The 27,573-nt window shown below is 48.8% G+C and overlaps 1 protein-coding gene across 6 annotated transcripts in view; it reads right to left on the bottom strand.

The window, feature by feature from the left end:
- The window catches only part of PPP1R13B (protein phosphatase 1 regulatory subunit 13B), a 509,136-nt gene that overhangs the window by 87,392 nt on the left and 394,171 nt on the right, over positions 1-27,573 (bottom strand). For all 6 annotated transcript variants that reach the window (XM_085626276.1, XM_085626274.1, XM_085626275.1 and 3 more), the window contains one exon: positions 4,854-5,020. In XM_085626276.1, the coding sequence (XP_085482402.1) occupies positions 4,854-5,020 (167 nt within the window). The remainder of the gene's footprint in view (positions 1-4,853; positions 5,021-27,573) is intronic.

Genomic DNA, 27,573 nt, shown 5'->3' with positions numbered 1-27,573 from the left:
GATCAATTCCTGGATCTGGACCAACACCAGTCGTACCACTTCGACCTTCCCTGGTGCCGTTCCCCCCAATGTTGACACTGACGGCGCAGCCCCCATTAGAATCCCCGACTCCGACACGAAGTCAGAGGGGCCCGGTCTAATGCAGTCTCTGATGCCGACTGAGGCCATGCCTCTCAGGCCAGAGCCTGAGCCCGTGGCCTACACTTATTGGCCAGGACTCGGGGTGGAAGGGGAGGGGTCGCTGGGCCCTGAAGAATACCAGTCTTATGACACCTTAGACTGGTGTGACTATCTGGGTATAGCCAGTGGACTGGACACTTGCCCAGATACTGGCATGCTTTCTCCCTCAACTGTGGCTACAGAGAAAGGAGCTTCCTTCGCAGTGGTGGTGGTAAGGAGGAGGGCGGACGAGGGTCTGGACCTCAGCTTGCCCTCGGTGTCAGTCAAGACGAATGTCTTGACAGAAGTGCTTCAGCCAGACGTGTTCCCACCAGAACCACCTTTCCCTTTTAATGAAACACTAACTGATGTCTTCCTTGGTACTCAGTCTAAGTCCAGCACAGGAGCTGCTGTGAACTGGATGATTGCCGGCTGCCACCACCTCGCACCTGGGAACCCAAACTTCCTTACACAACACTCCACCCTAGAGATTTGGTGGTCAAAACCTCCACCTCCCATGTAAATCCTGGCGCATTCCCAACCACACCTATGGATCGGGAATCCAAGAGGCTTGATACCTTAGGAAAGAGGATGTTTTCTTCCACCAACCTGGCACAGGGATACGGTTGCGTAGAGGCTGCCAAAGGTCCCGAAGGAGGCCTGGGCGGTACTCTCCCAGGCTGTTGCCAACAGGAGGGACGCAGCAAAGTTCACCATACGATGTGGATTAGACATGACCAACCCACTAGGTATAGTAGTTTCATCAACAGTGGATTTCCAGCTCCATGCCTGGGTGCGGATGACTGGCTTTTCGCGGGATATTCAAGCATGGTTTATGGACATGCCCTTTGATGGCTCCCGTCTCTTCGGAGACAAGGTGGATTCAGCGCTAGAGTGCTTTAAGAACAGCAGGGCTATGGCCAGGTCCTTAGGCCTTTCCATAGCCTTTTGCCATCCCAATCCGCTGTTTGCTCATTTATGGGCCACAGAAGAGGCTTCCAGCCGCATCTGTACCCGCTCAGCCACTGTGGTGCGCAAGCTTCACAGCCTCTGTGTGGCAGAGTACGCAGGACCAGACAGCCATGGGTTGCAGCCAGCAGTTGGATCAGTCCACCAGTCCCCTGGCAGCCGCATCCTCCAAAACGTCCTAATCTGCCCTCTTACCATCCTGGGCAACCAGATTTGCCATTATTGGCGAGGGAGAGAGTGAGAGGGTGTGTGTGTGTCGGACACAACTCCCATGTCTATCTGCATTTCTGCAGCTTTTCTTTTTTTTTTTTAAATTCGAGTCGAAGATTCAGACATTTGTACTGTAGCTAAATTTGCATAGAGGCATGCACACTTCGAGCCAGCCGTATTCACTGACCAAGATTTTTTTTTTGTTTTTTTTCACTCTGGCGTTGGAGAAGCTGCATATTTATGCAGGAATGCATTGTTGATACGAAAACATCCTGAATCATTTGGCAGGAAAAGGACCCCAAAACACTATATAAGATGGCTCTTTTGTTGTACTCTGAATAATACATTTAACGTTCAATTGCGGCATTTGCACAGTGTTTTGTACTTTTTAAAATGAATGATCTGAACACTAAAACAAGTGATTTATTCTATTTTAAATTCTGTATTTTGTCTTGCATCGCAGCACACATGCACAGGCGGATTCATTTGCAGGGATCGGGGGCTTTGATCGCACCATTAAAGTATTTCTTCCTCTTTGGTTTCTATTTCAGACAAGCATGGCTCTTGAGGTAGCACGCGTTTACAGGGTGCCATCACTTGCATGGACGTGTCAAAGGAACGGCAGGAATATATGGCCTTTGTCAACAAGGCAATGCCCTATTCTGCCCTACGCTTATGAATACAAGCATCACTGTGATGGTGCTGCATATAAGATTGGTGTTTTGGGGCTGGCGTACTTTAGTCCGAGGCTTCCAGGCAGTGCAGGCCATGGTGCTGCAGAGCCAGCTGTATCGTGCCCTGTTCTACTAGTGCCCAGCCTTCACCAGTCCCTTCATCCTGCATACATGGTCCCATGTATAATATTGCAATAGTGCCTAGAAAGATCACAGGCCCGATCCTATCAATATGCCCTCTCGCAGCCAGATTACAATGAATAGATACACCCCCAACTGAGACTAACACTTATTTTACAAATAAATAGAGTTTGGTGTGCTGGTAGTGAAAAACCATTACTTGTGTTATGACTCTAAAGCATGAAATTCAAGATACCATTAAACACACGTTATGTTTTTGCTATAGAAAACATTACATTGATTTTTGAAGGTTTGTATTTCCTACCAGCATTACCATTTTTGATGATTAAACACTATTCATGTTATTTCTCTATCTTAAGTGAAATAGGTTTTTAAAAGTACTTGCTACTTTAATAGGGGTGTCAGTATAAAGTGTGTAATGCCTACTTCACAAATTCGTTGCTGTTTTATAGCATGTATTCTAGAATCAGACTGCATGACCCAGTGTGTAGTAATTGGAAAGCTCTTGAATTTCTGGCGGCACAACACCAAGGATAATGTGCCTCATGACTAAAAACTTCTAAGGAACCAAAGGCGAGACCTATTTGCTATGCAAATGCATGTTAATATATGTAAGCCAGCCCTAAAGCAGGTCTAACGAACCCTAAGGAAAGCTGCTGTACATTAGACACTAGACAGTGGAAAAAGTACTTTTACAACCTGCAATTGTTGATTTTTGTAGAGGAAAAGGCTAATAGCCCTATTGGCAAGTGCAGAGTTACAAGCGGACACCTCGGCTTTGCTAACTTTTATCTAGGACTGCTAAAGTGGATACTGTAAGGTATCAAACAACTCGTTGCAGGAAGCCCGACTTGATGCCCAAGTCAGAATTAATGTAATTTGTTGCAGTGTGCAACTTTTAGAAAGCTGCCACTTTGCTGGCCTAAATCTCCTTTGCCCATCTACGGCTGCACACAGGATTTGTCCCAGAGACAGCTTTCTGCCAACGACTTCCAGAAAAGGATACAGTAGAAGCCTGTGTAGGGGAGAGTTATCTCCTCTCCTTGACAGGAATCCACTAGGGTATTGGCCCAAAAGGCGAGCTTCAAATGAGAAGCTACCTTGAAGGGCTCAGGTGAATACTTGGGAGAGGGGCTGCTCTACTCTTTAGGTAGATGGGCTGGCACTCAGGAAGAAAAGGGAAAGACAGTTCCCAACCATTTTTTCAGGTACATGTAACCCCCTTGATAACCACAACTCTGGGTTGGGCAAGGGAATGCTACATGCGGACAAAGGGGTTCTGCAATCTTAACAGTGGGCAGAATGAAGTATTCTGGGATAGCCAGATGCCACACTCCGCAGAAAGTGGTCATCAGGGGGAGGGAACCTAGAAGCCTATCCGGTACTGACCGCGTCCACCCAAGGGCATTTTCTGGGTATGAAAAGGGCACCCTTGGCACCCAGAACTCAGATCTTGATGGACTGAGAAGAGGAATGGGGAAGGACTGCCCTGCTGCGCCCTGGACCCAGCAAAGAGAGGCTGCACTAGTGAACCTGATTGCTTGCAAAGGAGTTTGCTATGCTGTGTCCTGTCAGCCAAAGCATGAGACTCTAAGGATCAGTTGACTGACCTGTTCGCAGCACAGGGCCACAAAAGCTGCCGAAGCCTGCTAGTGAAAACTGGTAGCCCGAATCTTCTGACCGGTGCTCCTCGACGCAGGACAGCACCAGGGGGCCAGCACTAGTGGGCCAGAACCAGACTCTCAAAGTTGCTATTGAGTTTGCTGAACCCAGGAGAGTCGTCAAAGAGCAGTTTTGGTTACCCAGAGGCAAGTTATCATCCAGAGAAGGATTCCACTGTGACCGCGATACCAGGTAACTGGCAGCCCAGTTCTGCCAAGACCGGAAGGACTTCGAGGGACGTTGTCCCCAGTGGCCAGGAACGCCTCACTTAGCCCCTGTACCGAAGAATAGTCGCAGGAAGACCCCTTCAACTGTATCACATCTACAGCATCCTTGAGCATCCTGTATTCCTAGCATCAGGTTCTCTTCCACAGGAGTCTATGGCAAAGAGATAAAATTGCCTGAAACTGACTGAAGACTGCTCTTTCCTCCGAGGTATCTGTTTCTGAAGACCTTGCTGGTGCCTCTGAATTGCTCCCTGCCGGAGTCGGGGATGTAAAGCAACTAAAGGTAACTGCATTGACACTTACCCACATTTTTCTTGAAAAAGTTTAAAGTGTCAAATGAGTTGAATTTGCCAATGCTTATTCAAAGTTAAGCAAAAAGTGCATATTTACTGTAAATTTACTGTAAATGCTGAATCTCCAATACCCTCTGATGGATCTATTCATTTTGGTGTACAAAAATACAGTCTATTTTAATAAATTGGTGTTGGATCTCTTTCTTTTTCTTCAATTTGTTTGATGCTGTTTAAACGCTTTGCGCTTAATCCTTTGTGTAAGCCTGACTGCTCAGAGTCACAACTAATGAGGGTTGACCTAAGGATCTGACAAACGAAATCTACTGGTCCTAAAGGGGCTGGTAAGTGTATTACATAATGAGGTAACATAACCACACAATATATAATACACACCATTTCCTCACAGACCTGCATCTCTTATATGTTAGTTAGTGAAATATACTTTACAGGACCCAAAATCTACAGTTTGTTTGCAAAATGACTACGTTCTACATAATAATCTAAAATTCCCAACCTACCATACAGAAATTGTGAACACTGGATGTAACCTTCTTCCATCTCTTCACACTTGTCTGCAGCGGTTTCAATGTCGCTTATGGTTGTGGCAAATATTGCTGCTCCAGACTCCACAAGTATTTTACAAAGATGCACACTGTTGCAAGAAGCTGCACAATGCAGAGGGGTCCTAAGCAAAAAAAAAACATATACAAATCACAGAAATTCTTGTATTGCCAATATTAAAAAATGTGTTGTACTGAAATCTTTTTCCTGGGAGTTTCTCTAGCAAAGAAATTGTATTAGTAGAAAGAAAAGCTACGTACCAGAAAACCCGGTACTTCGTTTGCATGGATGAAAGCATATGACCAACAAGGGTGAATGGCAAATCGATTATCCAGCATTTTTTTGAAAATATGAATTAGGCCTGGACACTGCACATGTGTTTTCTTTATTCAAATGCATTTTTCAGAATGATTTCCTCTGATCTATTTGGGAGGCTCTGACAAACAAGTAGAACCTGTGAATAACATGTAGGAGTAATTGCTCCGTATAACCCACTGTAAATAAATAGGTCAGCAATACAGTAAAAATGTACTACTGAGGTGCTTTCAGAAAACTTTAACTTGAAGATGCATGCTGATCAAAATGATTAGGTTATTATTTTAGGTTGTTGGTCTGGTCATACACAACTGTTAACGACAGTAGAGAGACTAAGGGTTAGAGCTAGATTGAGCCTAACCCATAACAAGATGCCCCACTGTCAAAAGAACGAGATACAAACGGTTTAAAATTTCAGTAGGATTATTTTTTGAGTTATTGTAAATAGACAATTTATGAATTTAGCTTTGAGATGCTCTTGTATCTGGTGGTAACATGGCTAACAATGCCATGACCCACTGCAAGCTGAAGGATATACATTGTATTGGAGGACATGTTAAATTTGAGGAGTTTGTAGGTGAAAACTACAGACAGATGGTTAGGCTTGAAAACAATAGCAAATGTACCATAAAGAGCATAGCTATTGAGTGACGCTATATCTTTATTATCAGAAAACAGAGGAAAAATTTAACAGGATGGTTCACCAAGTTGACTGGCGCTGGATGTGCGTGGGGACACAGAGTGAACCTATGTATTATATTTAGATATTTTATGTATGTTTGCATATATAGGTGGGGTGTATAAATCACAAATATATTTATAAACATATAGATGTACACAGTTCACATATGTGAGGTAAAAGCTGTAGATTATTACACTATCTTCCTCCTTGTTTGAGTGTCTGTTGTGTAATACCAACCATAAAAATTTGCATACCGCTGTGATCGAGAAATAGACACCAACCACTGCATCAGACTCCGAAGTTGTGAGATTGATACATCTTATGATTTACTTATCTTTTTATTTATTTTTCATTTTATGCTGTTGAAAGTCCAAAGTGAAACTATGGTTTCATTTCGTATTATGGAACATACACGATGTTGTCCTTTCCATGGGTGTTAGGCAAGTTATTACTCCTTGTGTGTGCATGTGCATTATTGATTCAGGCAAAAAGCCAACTAAACTCTACTTTTTCAGAAAATTTCTACTTGGATGCTCGTGTTTGAAAACGCAGTATGGTCTAGATTCTGAATATGCAGAGGGACCTCAAATGTTGAGGTGTGTAGAAAGACATGCTGTTTTCCTTCTATTTCAACTGGAAGGATTATGTCTTTAGTTGAGGTGTGTTACTTTGACAGAGAGCTGACTTCACCCATTTTTGGTGGAGTGCAAAACTCTTATCCATTTCTTTAACAGGTTTCGCTTAGAGTAGGGCGACTGAATGGTAGATATTGATTACCCATTCTGGAATCTGACTGGTACAAGATCATTCTATGGGAGGTAATCCTTTCTGACAGATGCTTCAACCTTCCCACTCTGCATGGGTGTTAGCTCGTACATTCCCTCTTTGTTCTGAAACTCCTCCAGACTACTTGCTTTATGCTTGTTGTAAGCTAAATCTGCAAATTTTGTGGCTAAGTGTATTGTGCGAGGACCTAGTTGGTTATTGCTATAGCAGTACTCGACCACCAATGTCTTTGAAAATCTTTATGCAGAAATAACATTTTAGAGTTGACAACCATAGACATAAAGGGGAAACTGTTCTTTTGGGACACAGAGGTCTGCTGTACGGAGTTATGCTTTGCTTCTGCAATATGGCATTGTTTCTGGTAAGAAACAGTACGATAGACTGGCACCTATGCCCCTGTAAATCCTTCGGAAGACTGCATGCCACATAGGGAAGATTTGCCTGCCATGGTTCTTTCCCTTATGCCTGCATATGTGGAAAAAGATAGTTGATTTTTTGCCCGTTGTTGTAGTCATTTATTTGGCTAACGCCAATATGGTTGATTTTTATTTTTTTATTTTTTTTATAAAGATTTTATTATTATTTTGCCCAAGAGATACAGTACAAAAATAAACATACAATTAATACATGAGGATCACATTTTCCATCAAAATACAGTACAAATTCATATTATCCAATGCATGTTAAAAACCAATAGAGCATTAATTCATCTTTATAATTAATATCACAAGGGCCTATTTAATATTTACACATCATTATGAAATTATTTCAAGTCAGCTTAAGGAATAGGCTACTTACCAGTATGCATCTGTTCTTGGCATGTAGAGCTGCAGATCTATACACTGTGCATAGATCGCCATCTGGTGTTGGGCCCGGATGTTTGCAGTTTGTTTTTCCTCTTGGAAAGTCTTTGGAAGTCACGAGTTCGGTGACTCCTCCTCTGGTTCGTATTGCGCATGGGCTTCGGCTCCATCCTCAGATTGTTTTTCGCCAGCAGGGAAAGATGGAGCGTAGTAATAACAGTAAAGAAACCCATGTGTATTGTATCTAAATAAGATAAGTCTGGAACGGATACAGGTAGCCGGGGAGGCGGGTGGGCGTGTATAGATCTGTAGCTCTACATGCCAAGAACAGATGCATACTGGTAAGTAGCATATTCCGTTCGAGGCATATGAGCTGCAGTTTATACACTGTGCATAGATTACATAGCAGTACCCAACCCTAGCGGCGACCACCGGTATCCGTTGCAGTTGTTTGAAACAGTGTTTTTAGTACAGCTTGGCCCACACTAGCTTGTTGCTTGGTTTGCACATCTACACAGTAATGTTTTGTGAAGGTATGCGGTGTTGACCATGTCGCTGCCTTGCAGATGTCATCTAGTGGTATGTTCCCTAGGAAAGCCATAGAAGCCCCTATCTTCCTTGTAGAGTGGGCTTTAGGGGGAACCGATAGCGTTCGTTTTGCTTTGTGGTAGCAAATCTGTATGCATTTTACAATCCACCTAGCTATCCCTGATTTAGAAATAGGGTTGCCTTTATGTGGTGGGGAAAAGGAAACAAATAGCCGTTTGGTTTTCCTGAAAGGTTGTGTTCTCTGAATATAATAAAGTAAAGCCCTTTTAACGTCCAGTGTGTGTAAGGCTCTTTCCGCAACTGTTTGGGGTTGCGAGAAAAAGACTGGTAATTCTACCGACTGGTTTAAATGGAATGGAGAAATCACTTTGGGTAGAAATTTGGGATTGGTGCGGAGTACAACCTTGTTGTGATGCATCTGAAGAAAAGGTTCTTGTATAGTGAGTGCCTGTATTTCACTAACTCTTCTGAGGGAAGTGATAGCCACTAGAAAAGCTGTTTTCCATGTGAGAAATTGCAGCTCGCACTTATGTACTGGTTCGAAAGGGGGTCCCATTAACCATGTGAGAACTACATTCAAGTTCCAAACAGGTGAGGGTGGCACTCTGGGTGGAATCACTCTCTTGAGGCCTTCCATAAAGGCCTTGATGGCAGGTACTTTGAAAAGGGAGAGGTGCTGCCTATTTTGTAAATAGGCCGCAATTGCAGCGAGGTGTAACCGAATGGAAGTATATGCTAGGTTACACCTTTGCAAATGGAGTAAATAACATATAATGTGTTGTATGGGTACATTTAAAGGATTGATTGTGTTGTTGTGGCAGTAAACAACAAATCTTTTCCACTTTGCTGCGTAGCACGCCCTAGTAGTAGGGCGCCTAGCTTCCCTGATAATGTCCATGCAATCAGGGGGAAGGTTAAGGTATCCAAATTCTAGGACCTCAGGAGCCAGATCGCAAGGTTGAGTTGAGCTGCGTCCGGGTGCCTGATCTCTCCATGGTTCTGGGTTAGGAGGCATGGCGAGATGCGTAGCTTTGGTGTGGTACTACTGAGAGTTCCAGCAGTGTGGTGTACCACGGTTGTCTGGCCCATGTTGGAGCTACTAGGATTAGAGTCAGGGAATGCTGCTGTAGCTTTCGCACCACTAATGGAATTAGTGGGAGAGGTGGAAAAGCGTATGCAAATTTGTTTGACCAGTTCATCCATATCGCATTGCCTTCGGACAACGGGTGTGGATATCTGGCGGCGAAGCTTGGGCATTTTTTGTTTTCGTGGGTGGCGAATAGGTCTATGTGTGGATGCCCCCACTTCTGATAGAACGGGTGAAGAACTTGTGGGTGAAGTACCCACTAGTGGATCTGCTGTGTCTGCCTGCTCAGCAGATCTGCCACGGTGTTTTGTACTCCTGGGACGTGTTGGGCTAGGAGGAAAATCTTTTGCGGAATTGCCCGTCTCCATATGCTCTGCGCTAACTGAGAGAGCTGTGGAGAGTGTGTGCCCCCCTGTTTTTGAATGTAGTACATGGCAGTCATGTTGTCTGTGCGAATGAGGACTGCCTTGCCTGAGATCTGCGCCTGGAAGGATTTCAGGGCGAGGAAGATCGCCAGTAACTCCAGATGGTTGATGTGGAGTAACTTCTGTTGCGGCGTCCATGTGCCCTGTGCTGTGAGATGTAACAGATGAGCTCCCCAGCCGGAGAGCGATGCATCTGCTGTTAGGATTATTTGTGGGACCGGGTCCAGGAATGGTCGACCTCTGGAAAGGTTTGTGGTGTTCCACCACTGCAGAGAGCGATGGGTGCGACCGTCTACCAACACCAGATCTGTCAGTTTTCCCTGGGCCTGGTTCCACTGGCGCGCCAAGCACTCTTGGAGTGGACGCATTTGGAGTCTTGCATGCGGCACTATAAAGATGCAAGAGGCCATCATCCCTATGAGCTGCATAAACACTCTTGCTGGGAGAGAGTGTTGAGATTGGAATTTTTGACGCAGCGCCTGTATTTTTGCAATCCTGGCAGGATTGGGATAGGCTATGGCTTTGGAGGTGTCTATGGTGGCACCGAGATACTGTTTTGTGTGTGAGGGTACCAGGTGGGATTTCTGATGGTTCACCGTGAAACCTAGCTGGTGAAGTAGTTGTAAGGTAGCGGCGGTATGTTGCACACATTGTTGGTAAGACGTGGCTTTTATCAGCCAATCGTCTAGATAAGGGAAGACGTGAATGTGCTGTCTTCTGAGGTGTGCAGCCACTACTGCGAGGCACTTGGTGAACACCCTTGGTGCTGTTGTTACCCCGAACGGGAGCACTTTGAACTGGTAGTGTTGTCCGTCTACCACAAACCTGAGGTACTTTCTGTGAGAGTGGTGTACTGGGATGTGAAAGTACGCGTCTTTCAAGTCCAGAGTGGTGAGAAAATCGTTCTGGGAGAGAAGTGGAAGAACCTGTTGAAGGGTTCCCATGTGAAAATGGTCCGAATGAATGTAAGTGTTTAAAGGTCTGAGATCTAAGATAGGTCTTAGGGTCTTGTCTGTTTTTGGAATCAGAAAGTACAGGGAGTAGACCCCTAAATTTTGTGGATTTATGGGGACCTGCTCTATTGCTCCTTTTTGCAGGAGGGAGATTACCTCTTGTGTTAGTAGCACAGTATGTTCTTGCGACATAGGGCGGTGCCTGGGTGGAATGTTGGGGGGTGTTGATGTTAATTCTAGGCAATACCCTGACTGAATAATTTGCGTCACCCATTTGTCTGAGGTGATTGTCTCCCAGACGTGAAGGAAATGCTGTAGTCTCCGACCGGAGTGGAATGGTCTGGAGGGAGCGGGGGAAAGTCATTGGGCGGGAGGTGTGGCAGAGCGGGCGGTATTTGTTTTGCCTCTGGCCTAATTATTATTGCCTCTGTATCTGCCTCTTTGATAACCTTTATTGAAGGTAGACTGAGGGGGGGATTTATAGGACGTGGATGCACTGTCTGATGAGTAGCCTCTACCTGTGCCCCGAAAGGAAGAACGGCGAAAGGAGCGTCTGGGAGTCTGTGTTTGTAGGGCTCCCACAGATTTCGCCGTGTCTGTATCTTTCTTCATTTTTTCCAGGGCTTCATCTACTTTAGGGCCAAATAGATGATCTTGGTCGAACGGGTGATTTAGTATAGAGGCTTGAACCTCTGGTTTAAAACCTGAAACCCTGAGCCAGGCATGGCGACGGAGAAGGACACTGGTGTTTATGGCCCTGGAGGCCGTATCTGCCGCATCTAGGGCACATCGTATTGAGGTATTGGTTATTGTTTTCCCCTCTTGAATAAGTTCATTAGCCCTAGACTTGTACTTTTCAGGGAGATGGTGCATGATGGATTCTAGCTCATCATAGTGCGCCCTGTCGTACCGGGCCAAGAGTGCTTGCGTATTGGCAATACGCCATATATTGGCAGCTTGTGATGCAGTGCGCTTCCCTGACGCATCTAGGAGCTTGGACTCTTTGTCTGGTGGGGGCGCTTCGCCTGACGCCTGAGAATTTGAGCGCTTCCTGGCTGTAGATATCACTAGGGAATCTAATGGTGCAGGGCCCTTAATGTAAGAAGGGTCTGTAGGGGCGGCTTTGTACTTCTTTTCTATTCGAGGGTTGAGGACCCTGGCCCTGACTGGGTCTTTGAAAACCTCAGGGGCATGTTTAATTATGCCCTTTAACATAGGTAGAATGGCAGTGGACCTATGTGTATCATCGAAGGTGTCTAGGAGGAAGTCCTCCTCCAGTGGGTCGGTGTGTAACTCCACACCGTGGTAGTGTGCCGCCCGTTGTAACAAGTGGTGAAAACCCAAGGAATCTTCAGGAGGGGATGGCCTAGATGGGTAAAGGTCATCCTGTGGGACATCTGGGATGTCCGGATTGTTATAATCATCCCATGGGTCTGGGGATCCAGTAGGAGTGGGATCTTGTGGCACATCTGCTGGATCATAGTAAGGGTCCCCCAAATCGTCTGGGACAGGAGACAAGGTGGGGGAACGATGAGGTGGAGGGGGTGGAGGTGGTAAAGGAGGTGGGGAAGGCACCCTGAAAGGAGAGGTAGCAATGTCCTTTCTCTTTGGAGTGGGAGGTGGAGCCGGCTTGTCCAAGTATCTCTTTTTCGAAGACAATGTCAAGTGTCCGGTCTTTGGATCCTTGGTGAAGGTTTTCTGCAAGGGATCCGGTGTGAAAAGCTCCTGTGACACTGGTTGATCGGTCGACGCCAACTGTTTCGGGGCCGACGGCTTCTTAGGTTTGTCGGAGCCGTGCTTCCTGGGAACCTCCGGTTTTTTGGTCGGTGCCGAAGGGGATTTCGGCACGGGAGTGTCGGTGCCGAGGGTCTTGTGATGTTTGGTCGGCACCGGAGCAGGTTTCGGCACCGAAGGCTTTGGTGCCGGGTTCGGTGTGGAGGTGGAGGCCGATTTTTTCTTCGGTGCCGAAGTGTGTTTGTCGGCACCGGTGGCCTGCTAGCTCGAGCCCGAGCTGCCGGAAGGCTTAGAAGGCTTCTTTACCGGGCCCGAAGGTGGGGTGTGAGAAGCCGTGTCCTTGATCTTGCCTAGGCCCGGAGGCGAAGGTGTGACCGAAGCCTTTTTCGGAATCGGCGGGGAAGGGGGAATTGTACTCATGACCCGCTGCGCCGGGGTGATGTCCTCCACATCTGAGTCGTCGGCCTCGGAAGCGCTGACGAGGTCGTCGTCCTCCTGTTCGATTTCCTGCTGTCCCGGAGCTTCGACGTCGTCCCCGAAGATGTCGACTGGAGCGGAGGTCGAGGAGTGCGCCATGTTCCGTCTAGCCCGTCGATCTCGAATGGTCTTTTTTGAGCGAAAAGACTTGCAGGCGGGACAGTCTCGGGCCTCGTGTTCTGGGGAGAGGCAGAGGTTACACACCTCATGGAGATCGATGTGGGGAAACTTGCACCCACATCGAGGGCACTTCTTGAAGGGAGTTCTTTCCATCAGCCGAGACCGGAGTCGGAATAGGCCCGAAGGCTGCCGTCGACCACCGGAATCGAAGAAGTGCCGAAGAGAAGATGAATAAGATGATTTATGTCTTTGAAGAAACTCGATGAGCGAGGATTTTTGCGTCGATCGGTGAACTGGGAAGTTCGGAACCGGACCGCGAAGTTTTACATCCGAGCCCGATGGCGGAAAAAAACAATCTGAGGATGGAGCCGAAGCCCATGCGCAATACGAACCAGAGGAGGAGTCACCGAACTCGTGACTTCCAAAGACTTTCCGAGAGGAAAAACAAACTGCAAACATCCGAGCCCAACACCAGATGGCGATCTATGCACAGTGTATAATCTGCAGCTCATATGCCTCGAACACTCTCATTCACAGCTTCCTTCCAGCTATAAATAGGTTCCCATATGTGCCTGACAACTTTTTTCCCTCTCTTGCCCTTTCTTTCATAGATCTCTTTCTCCATATTATATATAGTTAACAATTTAGTGAGCCATTGCTGAAAGGATGGGGCTGATTGGTCCAGCCAGGCAGAGGCGATAATACATAGTGCAGCCATAGCGAGAAACAGGAAGTAATTATGTGAGTTTTGTCTTCCGCTCGATTGAATCCCCAGGAGTATTAAAGCTGGATCTAGAATTGCTTGTATATTCAAAGTTTGGTCCATAAATTTTCCTATTGCTTTTATTAAATTTACCAGCAGGGGGCAGGTCGCGAACATATGAATTAAATCAGCTTCGGTGCTATCACACCGGGGGCACCTAGTTCCCTCCTGTTCACCCCATTGTGCAATCCTTGCCGGCGTGTGGTACAGCCAGTAAATTGTTTTGAAATGCTGAGCCTGCAGTCCCGCTGAGCATAAGATACTTTGAACCATTTCTAACGACTCAGAAAAGCAATTAAACCTGCCAAGACCCATTTTCTTTTTAAATGCAGCCCAGATTTTATGTGCAGCCAACAGTGTCTTAAATTTCGGGATTTTTTTAATAATAGCTAGGTTCAGTAAATTTCATAAAACAATTATTTGCGCCCTCTCCTAATAACAATTCATATACATCTGGAGTGCCTAAGATATCCCTAGAGTCACCCACAGTCCTCCCGATCAGAGCAAACATATATTGAAACGCCAAAGCCCAATAATACATCTTGAAATCTGGGACTGCCCACCCTCCTCTCTCCCTAGGCAGTGACATATATCTTATAGCCAGCCTGGTTTTCCCATGGGCCCATATAAACCTGTTCACAATGTGCTCGAGCATACTGAACCAGTGCTTCTCAAACTCTAACGGTATGGCCCTAAAGAGATAAAGTATTTTGGGGAGGAAAATCATCTTTACCACATTGCTGTGGCCGACCAAAGTCATATGAAGGTTATTCAATCGATCAAAATCTTTTTTGGCTTTCCCTACAATTGGTTCGATATTCTTTTTCACTGTTTTTCCCATATCTGGAGTAATTTCAATACCTAGGTAAACAGCTGAGTCAACCACCCTCGGGTCTACTAGTTTAGCCCATTTATTTTGGACTATCAGCGTCTTCTGGCTATTCAGTGCATACCCGGAAATTGCTCCAAAATCTTGAGCCTCTTCTTCTATTGCAACCATTGTCTCTTGGGGGTTAGAGGTGACCACAGCGACATCATCCACGTAAGCCAATATTTTAGTCTCCCACCCATGATACCGCATTAGACTAATACCAATAGAGGCGTCCAGCTTCCTTAACAGGGGAACAATGTAAAATGCGAAAAGCAGGGGCGAACAGGGGCAGCCCTGCCTTGTACCACGGTTAATTATCACTGGTGCCGTATACCCCCCATTCACTCTGATCCGAGCCTTTGGAGCTTTGTATAGAGCCTGTATGGCCTTAATGTAATTGCTACCAATCCCGAACCATTTCATCACATCCCAAATGTAGTCCCAGGAGACCCTATCGAACGCTTTTTCAGCATCCATGAGTATTAAAGCCATAGGGTCCCCTGAGACCTCCGCTGCATCAAATAGTTATAATTCTTCGGGTATGTTCTGTAGTCCCCCTTCCGGGAATAAAGCCATGTTGGCAGGGATGGGCCATTTTCCCTATTATATGATTCAGGCGGGTTGCCAAGGCCTTTGAATACATTTTGACATCGCTGTTTATCAGCGTTATTGGCCTATATGAGCCAGGTTCCCTTGGTGGTTTCCCCCTTTTTTTTTTTCAAACGATCAAATCCGCCCCCACTCATGAATCGGGGATAGAGTCACCTTGCTGGGCTAGACCAATTATAGCCACCAGGTCCGGTCCAATGACCTCACAAAATGTTTTATAGAACTCTAATGGGATTAGATCTGGTCCAGCAGCTTTCCTGGACGGAAGGCTCCCTAATGCCCCATATATCTCCTCCTGAGTCAGCGCTGTATCAAGTGCCTCTCTATCTTCGGAATCAATACTTCGCTTTGAGATTCCCTGTAAGTATTCTTGGTTTAAACTCTGTTCCCCTGGTTGTTCTTCCCTATATAGATCTTCATAAAATTGGCGAAAAACCTCCAGAATACCTAATGAGCCCTCTATTAGCTTTCCGCCACTGACCATAATATCCCTAAATTTCCCCAGCCGTGGTTTTTTGCCTGAGTCGTACTGCCAGAGTGTGTCCACCCTTTCGCTAAACTTATAGTACTGTTCCCTTCTTGCCAGAAATTTTTCAGCAGCCTTACTTGCGGCAAATTCTCCGATTTCAGCCTTTGCTATTGCCAACCTCAGTATTATATCAACAAATGGTTTACTCATTTGAATAGCGCTAGCAAGCTCCTCCTCTGCATCCATCAGTACCTTGCATGATGCTTTCATCCGTTGACCCTCCCTCTTCTGCTGACCCAAGCTAAAACTCAGTGACTCCCCCCCTCACCCCGGAATGAACGCATCCCAGGTCTAGCACTCCCTCTATTGCTCTCCCAGAACCCCTTGATCCATTCATTCATATGGGTCACGTATTCTGTATCTTTTAAGAGACCTCGCTCAAAGGTCCAGCCCTTTTCTTGTCTTTCCGCCCCTCCCCAGGTGAATGTTAAAACTAAGGGATTGTGATCTGAAATTATCTGGGGGTGCTTTTCTATCCTACATTTTGATTTTAAGGAATGAGACACGAAGAAGTAGTCTAATCTGGTAACAATCTGACAAGGTGCAGAAAAGAATGTGCAGCCACGGTCAGTGGGATTTTGCTGAGCCCAGATGTCTATAAGCAGGTTATTTTGAACCAGATTGGTAAGTGCCCCACAAACTCTTTTCTTTCTGCCTGAATAGCGGCAGAACCCCCAACCCCCTCCCCAAGACGCCCTAAGCCGTCGATATTAAAACCCTCACAGATGACAACTGGGGAGGGCCAAGTTGCTAATTCAACATCCAGGAATTCTAGGACTTCGAGATCGTCCCCAGTAGAGCCATAGATAGAGCATAATGTGAGCGTTTCCTCTTGCCACTTACATTCAGTCAGCACCCAACAGCCCCATTTATCAGCTATTTTCCTTTATAAAAACGTCATTTTGGCGAGATAGGATATGCAACCCCTCTTGTCCTAGTACCCTGTTTGGTGTTAATAATTAATTTAAAGCCCAGCTGTTCCATAAGATTAGCCCTGCTATCCTCAATATGAGTTTCTTGGGCGCATAATATGTCTACCAGCATAGTTTTTAAGATTACTGCCGGCCTTTGTTGCTTAGTCAGATCATTAAGGCCGCATCTATTAATAGATGCTATCCGGAGACTCATTGCTTAATATTAGTAATCTTGCCCTGCGCGATCCCTACATTATCGTGTCTTTTGCTCTCTTGTTTTAGCCCTTTGATTTCAGCTCTTTGATCCTTCATTTTTAAATGCACCCTGTATTGATTCCTTGTATCCCCTACATTCATCCTCAAGTAGTGTATCATGCTGTGCAGTACCGTGACCTCCCTCCCAAACTGTCCCGCTTGTCCTCCCACCCATTTACCACACAGGCAAATAGGTCAGGCATGACCTATGCGTGACCGCTGTGACTCCCATCTCGAGCCGCTGTCGGCTTTCCCCCCCGATCACCCCAACTCCAAATAAACTCTGGAAAAAACACCCCCTGTGCCTCGCTTGTGTCTTATATTCCTAAAAAAGTGAGAAAATGGAAGAAAAAACAACACAAAGGAAGAAAAAAAAAAGAACATATCTATACATTTTATGAAGGTAGGAGGGCTCATCCTTTAGTTAAACAGATAAGAAGGCTAGCTGATCGTTCCCTGTAGTAGAGATAGAAATAGAAGTAACAGCCATACAGGTGCAAAAGCTTATTCCTACAGGTAACCTCAATTTAAATCCTACCGCAGAGGAAAAAGTATCTCCTAATGAGGAAGCGGTAGCAGCTGCACAGCCGATCGCCACTGAGGGTGGTGACTGATGGGAGCGGGTCTGGCTCAATGGTTCAGGCTTGTGCAGAGAATAACTTGAAAATCGGCCTGTCGGAACTCAGTGAATTTGCTCTGAGTGAGGCTAGAGGGGAAAGGGGAGATGCAGGTTTAAATGCAATGGCCTTATGGTCTCCAGAGGGGGATACATTCTTTTCTTTAAATGATGATACAGACATTTTATCCACAAGCAATGTGAATACATCTTTAGGGTCTCAATCTGATGATTCCTTTGGGGACTCCTCAACTACTCAAAAGACCCAACGCTTGAGGACCCTATCCCAGAAACGGAGATCTAAGTCTAAATCTGGCACCAGCCCCTCTAAGAATGATACTGCAAGGAAACTTAAATGGGATTACCCTGCAACAACTCAAACGTATATTGAGGAAGGCGAATTGGTCATACCAGAGAAGACTGGACATTCAGAAGCTCCTTCTGCCCTCTTTGTCACTAGAATTAGTGTATTCTACGCTAAAGCAGATGCAGGGGAAACCAAGATTAGAAAGTCAGAGGGCACACCAAGCAACCAAGAAGCTGCAGGGATCACTTCGAAAAGTTAATAAACTGTGCTCCAATATGGCCGAAAGGGTTACACATGTTGAAGAAAGAACTGTCACTCTGGAAGAGGAAATGGTAAAACTACAGAGCTTTAAGGAAACACAAGAGAGACAGTCTGATGATGTGATGTGGAAACCAATACGGTTGAATGGTTATTTTCCATGTTGCAAGTAATATTCTTCCTTAGGATTCCTGGATCTGCACCATATGAATTCATTCACATCATCGTATGGCTGGGTCCAAACTGGGGTGGTGTGGTGGGCAAAAAAAAGATGGACTAAACCCAGATCTGTTGACTGGGGGTGACTGTTTGCATTGTTCAGCTTATCGTCCATCATTGCTTTTGTCGCATCAAGTGGGAAGGGTATGCCCAGACATGTGTCTTGTGCTCATTGTGACACTTGATTCAACTGGCTGATGAGGGGTGTTACCCTGAAACAAGTGCAAGAATGCTTGTTTCTAGTCCAGGGAGGACCTGGCTTGGAAGTTTGGGCTGGACTGTTCCCATGAGGAGCAGGTTCAAGGCTGATTTGAATATGACTGGGTCCAAACTGGGGTGGCGTGGAGGGCACATTTTTTGATTAAGCCCAGATCTGTTGAATGGGGGTGAACGTTTGCATTGTGCAGCATTACACCCATCATCTGTTCTTTTTGCTTTCATCCACAACAAAGTACAATCTCAATGGCCATGTATTCACAAACCTTTAACAGGGGTGTTGAAACTTAGCTACTTGGAAGGGCCCAGTATGGGTTTACATTTCCACCAGCATTCTCACATTTCTGGAGAAAAACGTAACACTTCAGTGATGTCTTTCTGGTGGATACTCTATCTAACCTCGGAATCCTTACTTTTACAATATACTAGAGACGCCAGACTGGATCCAAATGTTTTTCACAGCATAGTTCTTGTGCGATGCAAGGTGGCGCTGTGTGGTTTGCGCTGGCTTCCTACCGCCTTGATAGTGGTGGAGCAGGGGGGAGGAGTCTAGCGCGCAACCAAGATGGCCGCGTAGGTGCGAGGCTCCCGAGGACCTCCGCAACCTCCTACGACTATCCTGAATTTATCCTGTCTTGGACGAGGGGAATGTGTTGGTGAGCCTGAGCTGAGGTGGCACCCGTTTCCCGTTGTCAAATCGGACCTCGGACACCGGAGTGAGCACCGATTGAAGTCTGCAGCCTTCTCCTCGCCAGACCCCGGATTTGCGCTGAGGGGCGACCCAGTGACGAAGTGAACAACAGCGGCGGGCCGGGCCTGGCGAGTCGCGTACCCCGCACTTTCGCTTTCACTTTCGCACCCCCTTGCTGTCTCTGCAGGGTTGGGTCGCGGGGCTCTTTGTGTTGGTGTGGTTTCGCGGGGAGACTCGGCCTGCCCGCCGGCTGTGACCCACCCCGCCGATCTGAGGTGGCCCCCCCCGGAGCTTGTGGCCCTGATTGCCTGCTCTTCACGTCGTGGCTGGTGCGATCGGGGGACTGGTGGCCATGGCCACGAAACAAGATGGAGACCGGGCAAAGACCAAATCGACCCGGCGTGGCACCACCCATCAGGCCAACAGTATGGACCGCTATACCCTCCAGAAGGGATCTCCTGGCGGACCGCTCAAATCCCCTGAGGGCCCTCCTGATGCCCCGGACCTGCCCACGGATCTGACTCTGCGTGATGTCATGGGTGCCATTGCCGAGATGAAGGCCTCGGTGGGCCAGCGGTTCGACACACTGGCACAGAAGATCGACTCGGTCCTCGAGGATGTTGGCCTGGTGAGGGCCGATCTTTCCAAGAGCAACGACCGAGTAGATTCTTTGGCCCACACCGCATCGGGCCTTACTACTGAGGTGGCGGCACTACAAAGGGAGGTGCGCCGGCTTAGTCAGGCGAGCGCCCTTATGGATCGGCGCCTGGAGGACTCCGAGAGTCGGGCCCGGAGGAACAACATTCGCATCATCGGGGTGCCCGAGGGACGGGAGGAAGCGGCGGCAGACCTATTTGTGGAGGACCTGATCGCTACCCATCTCCAGCCACGGGGGCTGAGTAAATTCTTCGCGGTGGAGCGGGCCCACAGGGTTCCCGGGGGAAGGCTAAAGGTCGGAGCCCCTCCGCGGCCTCTCATTGCCCGGATTTTCAACTTTCGGGACAGAGACGCTATCCTGCAAGCCTCCAGACTGCATGGGCCGGTTAAGCTTGACAATATGGAGGTGAACTTTTATCCTGATTTCACCCCAGCGGTCCAGAAGCAGAGACTGAGCTTCCAAGGCGTCAAGCGCCGTCTTCGGGACCTGAACCTTAAATACGCTATGCTCTTCCCAGCCAAGCTGCGAGTGGAGGTAGAGGGTCGCACGCACTTTTTTGACCGTACCGAAGCGGCCGGAGACTGGCTGGACACTCTGTCTGGGGATCGTGATCTGGGGGGCGGGGGGGGGGGGCGGCGGGGGGAGACGGCACACTGGATCGGGACTGAGGGGGTAATATTCTGCTTCACTCTGGACAAAAATGATGCCGCTCTCGATTAAGCGTTTGTCTGTATAATTTCCCCTCCTATGGAGGTTGTGTGGGGTCTACTGGGGGTTCTCCTTCCTCCTCTAGGGGGTTTAGCTAGTTTTTTGCTATATATATGGGGCGACAGGCACACTGCACGTTGGGGGGGCTGTTCGGGCTCATGCAGGGGTGCAGGGAGGGGGGAAGTTTTGTTGGGGCGGGTGGGCAGGGATGGGGGGGTGTTGTTCGTTTTTACCACAAGGCAAAAGTATTATTGTGCTAGCTCTATAGTGCTCTCCGGGGGACAAATGGTGGCTTCTGTCTACGATGGGGGGTAGGGAACTAACTTTGTTGTCCTGGAACGTGAATGGACTGGGGGACAGGATAAACGAGGTGTGGTCCTGCAGTTTTTGAAGCGAATCTCGCCCGATGTAGTTTTTCTGCAGGAGACACACCTCATTGGCAACTCCTTCTGCGCCATGAATCGGCGTGGCTATCGCCTAGTGGCCCATTCGGGCTTCACGTCTGGCTCAAGGGGTGTGGGCATCATGGTTAAGAACTCGCTCCCGTTGGAGATTGATGAGGTGCTCCATGACGACAGGGGACGTTACGCGGTCTTAGTGGGAAGGATGGAGGGCAAAGTGGTCGTTTTTGTGTCAGTATACGTCCCGCTGGGGCTGCAGTCGACTACCTTTGCGGACCTGGGGCGCCTCCTCCTTGACCTTCCGGGGGGGATTCTGGTGGTGGGGGGGGGGATTTCAATGCGGTGGTTTCCGGGACTGTGGATCGTCACCCCCCTAGGGACCTCCCCCGGGCTCAAGCGTGGCTATCTGGTCTATTGGACACCTTGGGATTGGTGGATTGCTGGCGTTTAAAACATCCCACGCAGTTACAGTATACCTTCCATTCGGGGGCCCATGGTAGTCTCTCACGACTAGATTATGTCCTGGTCCCGGCGGCATATGTTGGGAGGGTGGGAGAGGTGCGTCATTTGGCACGTGGTATCTCGGACCATTCCCCGCTCCTGTTACACCTGGATCTTTTTCCGAGGGGTGAGGGTAGGGTGGTCCCGATCAATCCCTGGTACCTGCACGACCCCACCATTCGCGCTGAATTGATCCAGCGCTATTTTGACGAGAATGTGGGGTCCGTGCCGTCGGCTGTCTCACTGTGGGAGGCATTCAAGACAGTACTACGAGGAGAGGCCCTGTCCCTCATTTCCCACACCCGGAGGCGCGAGCGGGAGGAGGTGACCCGGGTGGAAGCTGAGATAGCCGAGTTGGAGGGTAACCTAGAATGTGGGGTGACGGATGCCGTATTACATGTCCTCCAACTCAAGCAAGCGGCCTATAGGGCCCTCGTCACGGAGGCGGCCAGGGGCCTCAGTAGAGAGCAACAGGGGAGACTGTATGATGTGGGTGATAAGGCTGGTAAATTGATTGCGTGGCTGGACAAAAGGGAGAGAGCGAGTCGTGTAGTCCCGCTGATTGAGAAAACAGATGGTGTGTGTGTTACTGAGCCGGAAGAAACCGTCTCCTGCTTCGCGGACTATTTCCGTGGGGTGTATTCCCCGGTGTCTTCCCGCTCTGAAGAGGATTCCCGTGCCCTGCTCAGGGATCTCGCGCTGCCTTCCCTTTCGGAGGAGGACAGAGTGTCGTTGGACGCCGCTCCAACCTCCGACGAAATCGCCCTCGCCATACGCTCGGTCGCTTCCGGCAAGGCCATGGGTCCTAATGGTCTCCCCATCGAGTTGTACAAGTTGCGACCGGATACGCTGGCTCCACATCTCCGATCGATGTTCCTGGAGGCTCATTCGGTGGGCTCTCTCCCGCTGGACCAGCGTCTGGCTACAATCGTGGTTATCCACAAGGAGGGGAGACCTCGGGACCGGGTTACATCCTATCGGCCCATTTCGCTACTGAACGCGGAGCCCAAAATTCTCGCCAAGGTCCTGGCCAATCGGCTGGTCGGCGTGGTGGGCGAACTGGTTCACCAGGATCAGTCCGGCTTTATTCCCCATCGTAGCACGGCCCTTAACTTGCGGCGTTTGCATGGGGTGCTCGCACGTGTTCAGTACATCCGGGAGCCGGCCATTTTGGCGTTTGACACGCTTGAATGGCCATACATCTGGGCGATGCTTGCGAAGTTTGGCTTTGGCGCTGGGTTCATCAGTTGGGTCAAATTGCTGTATTCGGGCCCATTGGCGCAGGTGGTGGTGAACGGTAGAGTATCGGCTCCGTTCGAGCTGGGCCGGGGCACGAGGCAGGGTTGCCCCTTATCGCCGCTCCTTTTTGCGCTTGCCTTGGAGCCCCTGGCGCAGTGGCTGCGGTGGGAGCCTTCCATCCGTGGTCTCCGTTGGACCCCCGAGTATGAGGACCGCGTATCCCTATACGCTGATGACATCCTCCTGTACCTAGCTTCCCCACGTAAATCACTGATAGTACTGGTTGATGTTTTGCATTCATTTGGTCGTAACTCCGGCCTTGTCATCAACTGGGCTAAATCGTGTGTGTATGTTCTCTCTGGGGAGGCTCCTATTCTCCCGCGGGGCTGTCCGATCCAGATCGCCCCGCAGGGATTTCGGTACCTGGGTGTCTTCATTACTCTGGACCCGGAGGCCCGGTATGATCGGAACTTGCTTACCCCCCTCCTGCGCCTGAGGGAAGATGTCACGCGCTGGCGGCGCTTGCCGCTTTCGCCGCTCGGCCGGGCGGCATTGTTTAAGATGATGTCTCTGCCGCGTTTCCTGTACGCCTTGCAGAACACCATGGACCTCGTCCCAGCGCGCTACTTCCGTGAGGTGGAGAGTTTGCAGCGCCGCCTGTTCTGGGACGGGAGGCCGCGTATCGCGCTGGCGAAGCTGACGCTCCCATGGTATGACGGAGGGGTCGCCCTCCCGGATATCAAACGGTACTATTGGGCCTCCCAGCTGGCTGCGATTAATCACGGCCTGTACGGGCCCGCCTTAAACCCGGCATTCGCAATGGATAAGATGCTACTCCCGGGTGGGGACTATAATCGAGCGCTCTACTCCAGCGCGCCCGACGCTCGGCTGACCGGCCCCACGCGTGTCATGGTGCGAGTGTGGCACGCGGCCAATGTGGCGATGGGGTGGAAGGACCGTTTGACCCGGGCATCCCCACTATACGCGTCCGAGCAGTTGGGCTCCCTGTGGACCTCGAAGGGCTTTGAGAAGTGGGACATGATAGGCATCAGCAAAGTGGGGGATCTCTGGACGAGGGGAGGATTTAAAACGTTCGAGATGCTGCAGACGGAATTCCAGTTGCATGACAGGGAGTACTTTCGGTATTTGCAGATCCGTCATGCACTGGGCTCCGTCTTCCCAGACGTTGCATCCATCCCGGAGTATTCCCCCCTGGAGGATAGAGTGCTGGATGGACACGTCCCGGACAGCACGATCTCACTGATCTACAAAAAACTGATCAATGACCGCTCGGGATTGCTGACTGCCCTTCGTGAGGCTTGGGTTGCCGATGGACTGGAGCTGGACGACGAGGACTGGACCTCTGCGGTGGCCTCCCCGAAAGAGGTGGCCATACCGGCCCGCCTTCGCTTCGTCCAGCTCAAGATACTCCACAGAGTCTACATGACGGGGCCAAGGCTCCTACGTATGGGTTATGCTGTGGACGGGTTGTGTAAGCGTGGGTGTGGCGCTTTGGGGACCTTTCTACATATACTGTGGGAATGCCCGGAGGTGGAGCGATTCTGGCGTGGTGTGCATGAGGTCCTGCGTGTGGTTACGCATGTGGTGCTGCTACCCGAAGCGAGGAGATGCCTGTTGAATGTGTGGGAACCTGCCGACTACTCGGCGCCACAGACGTGGTGGGTGACTCTGGGATATATGGTGGCCAAGCGTGATATTGCTCAACTGTGGGGATCCCAGAGGTCCCCGACTGTCTCGGCCTGGAAGGAACATATGGATTGGTGCATGTTTCGGGAAAAGGTGGTGTATGTGGCGAGAGGTAAGCCTGGGACATGGGTGAAAGTATGGGGCCCCTCGAACGCCTACCGAGGGGGAATTTGTGCTCCGCCGTTATTGCCCGATCCGTCGCCTGCCCCATCCCCTTAGCCGACCCATTTTCCTTGTTCCGGACATTGAGTTTACCCAGCCCTAGTCCTGATCTCTTCCCCTTCTTGATACTCCTATGGACTGGTAGGGTCCCCCTCTCAGGGGAGCACATGCTGCTATTTCGGATTGTGGATTGCCTTGTGGGTTTGTTTTTTCTGGTTGTTTGTTCAGTTTAAAATGAAACCGTACAGTGGGGTCCGGATGGGGTGGCTATCAACGCTGCTAACTCCTGTGCATCTTCCTCAGCCGCAACGCACGCTCTACAATGTGTATCATATGCTCCTTTTGTCTACTAGCGGCCGGCCGGAAGGTTGTAGGCCCATCTTTGTATATTTTTTGAGTTTTGTAATAAACGGTTTCAAAAAAAAAAAAAAAAAGATAGTGGTGGAGCAGAGCTGCATGTAAGTGCCACCTCTACGCGCCAATGTCAGTTTCTTGCTTGACACTTACAGCACCCTTGGAGGTGGGGCACAAAACAATTGTCGGTACCACAGCGCCAATTTCTAATTTTGGACCTTTTTAGATGGTACAAAAGAGATCACTCCACTGAACCGGGGTATGAGAGCAGTGAGGAATCTGTGGTTAGATAGAGAGTATCCACTCACAAGGTAAGTAACTTGTTCTTCTGATGGATATTTCCAACAGCAGATTTCTCACCTTTTGACAATATACCAAGCCAGTACCACCCAAAAGTGGAGGGTCTGTGGAGTGGACTCGGACCAAGAAGTTCGGATGGACTAAGCATGTGAAATGGCCTTTCTACCGGTCGCGGCTGTTAAGGTAGAAGTGCTTCATTATCATGTGACCAAAGGTCCACTTCGCGGCCTGGCAGATGCGTGGCAGAATTATATGACCTCTCAGATCTTCTGGAGGCTACATTTTGGCCAATGTGTAGCACATTTCAATCCAGAGGGCTATCCACCTCGACAAAGTCTTCTGCACTGCCTTTGATTTATTTGCCCAGAAACCCCCACAAAAGGCTGATCATCGCCTGGCAGCAAGGATGACATCCACGACCTCAGGTGGTCGATCGAACGCAGTCTACTGTTGCCACTCAATTTCCATGTCTCACGGTGAACACTGCACTGTCTTGGGTGCAGAACCCTGCCCTGCTGTTGCAACAGAATATCCTCCTGAAGTGGAAAACTAATCGGAGGACAGATGCTCATGCCCAGAAGGTCCTGATACTACGCTCTTAGCCTAATCGATGATCAGCACTAGAATGACTTGGGCTCGGTCATTCCTGGCCTTCAGAACTCTGGGCAGGAGCGGCAGAGGCCAGAAGGAGTACAGGAGTCTTGTGTTCTAATCCCGCTGGAATGCATCATTTAGTGTGAATTTCCATAAAAACTCTAATGTGCAAAAGTTTTGACAATGCAAATTCTCGGGGGTGGGAGAAGTCCCCCCCCCCCCCACTTTCTGAAGTTGCCCTGTGCAGCCACGAGGTGCTGGTGCCATTCATGATCCACCAGGCGCCAATGACTGAGCTTACTTGCCCTGGTATTCAAAGATCTCCCCACGTGGCTAACTATCAGGAAGATGCTCAGATGCTCCAGCCTACAACTAGAGGTCGCACCCTGCCCTTCTTGTTGCAGTACTATATGGTGCTAGTGTTGTCTGTCTGAGCAAACATACACCAACCTTGTCTTGATGGACGGCAGGAAGGCATTCAGCGCCAGACAAATGGCCTGCAACTCCAACAGATTGATAAGGAGCCAGATTTCAGCAAGAGACCAGAGTTCTCTGATCTCCACCTCCCTCAGATGACCACCTCAACACAGCAGTGACATACATGTCATCATCATCAGCTCTGGGTGAGGAAGGTGGATCTGCTAAAGCTGTAAATTCTAATGCAGTGCCCACATACCCCACATTGTGCAGGAGGCTAAGAGGCCAAGAAGCCTTGCAATTGCACACACCAATATCCTAGACTGAAGAAATCGGGATCCTAGCCAAAATGTCTTGGACTCATTGTGATGGAGGGAAGGCCCTGAATTGTACAGTTCCTATTAAAGGAAGCCTCTGCAAAGGAGTCAGGTGTAACTACAGCTCATTGACAGAGCACCCCAATGATGTCAGGAGGTCTGACGCCATGTGGAGGTGAGCCCACCTTCAACAGTCAGTTGTCAAGGTAGTGGAAAACTGTTATCCCCAACCTCCGAGATTGAGGACAACCCAAGCCATCAATTACGTGAAAACCCGGGGGTCTCTGGTGAGGCTGAAGAGAGCATGACAAACTAAAAATGGACCTGGCTTACCTTGAACTGAAGGTACCTTCTGTGGGACTGAAGGACATATATTTGAAAATATGCATCCTGCACAGCCAAGCCCACCATTCAGTCACCTGGATCCAGGGCAGACTGAAACTGAGCCAGCTTTAGCATTTGGAATTTGTCCCTGTTTAGGAAGATATTCGGAGGATGAAGACATAAGCCAGGCCAAAGCCCTCCATCCTTCTTTGGCATGAGGAAATAGTGAGAGTAACAACCCATCCCGAATTCAGAGTCCAGAACCCTCTCAATGGCTCGTTTGGAGAGTAAAGTTTGCGACTCTTGCTTTAGAACAAACAGGTGCTCCTTTGATAGCCATTCTGATGTGACAGGAAGGTTATATCAGGGCGACAGAAAGGATAGGGCATAGCCAAACTGCACGATTTGGAGGACCTATCTGTCAAACGTGATGCATCACCACCTTGGAAGGAAGTGCTTGAACCTACCTGCCAAAGATGGGTGTGCACCACTAATAGCAAGCTAAAGAAACTTGGAAGCTGTTGCTGCAGGGGAAGAGGACTCAGAGAACTGACCCCATGCCTGCCAGATCCACGCCCCCGGCCACAAAGGACTGGGGTGATTGGAGTGGGGGAAGACTGGAGTTGCCTCTGAATTTCCTGAACCGGTTAAGAAAATGTTTGGCAGGGTCCAAAAGACACAGAGAGCAGGATGTGGCTGTACTCTCATTAAAGCGTTCTAAGGCAAAATCTGCTTCTTCGATGAATAGGGTGACCCATCAAATGGCATATTCATAAGGGAGGCCTGTATGCATCCGGAAAAAACCAGTGGAACGCA

Source organism: Triturus cristatus, chromosome 9, assembly GCF_964204655.1.
Source record: "Triturus cristatus chromosome 9, aTriCri1.1, whole genome shotgun sequence".
NCBI lineage: Eukaryota > Metazoa > Chordata > Amphibia > Caudata > Salamandridae > Triturus > Triturus cristatus.
Note: the sequence above shows the minus strand (reverse complement) of the source record. Positions and strands in the feature narration are given on the sequence as shown.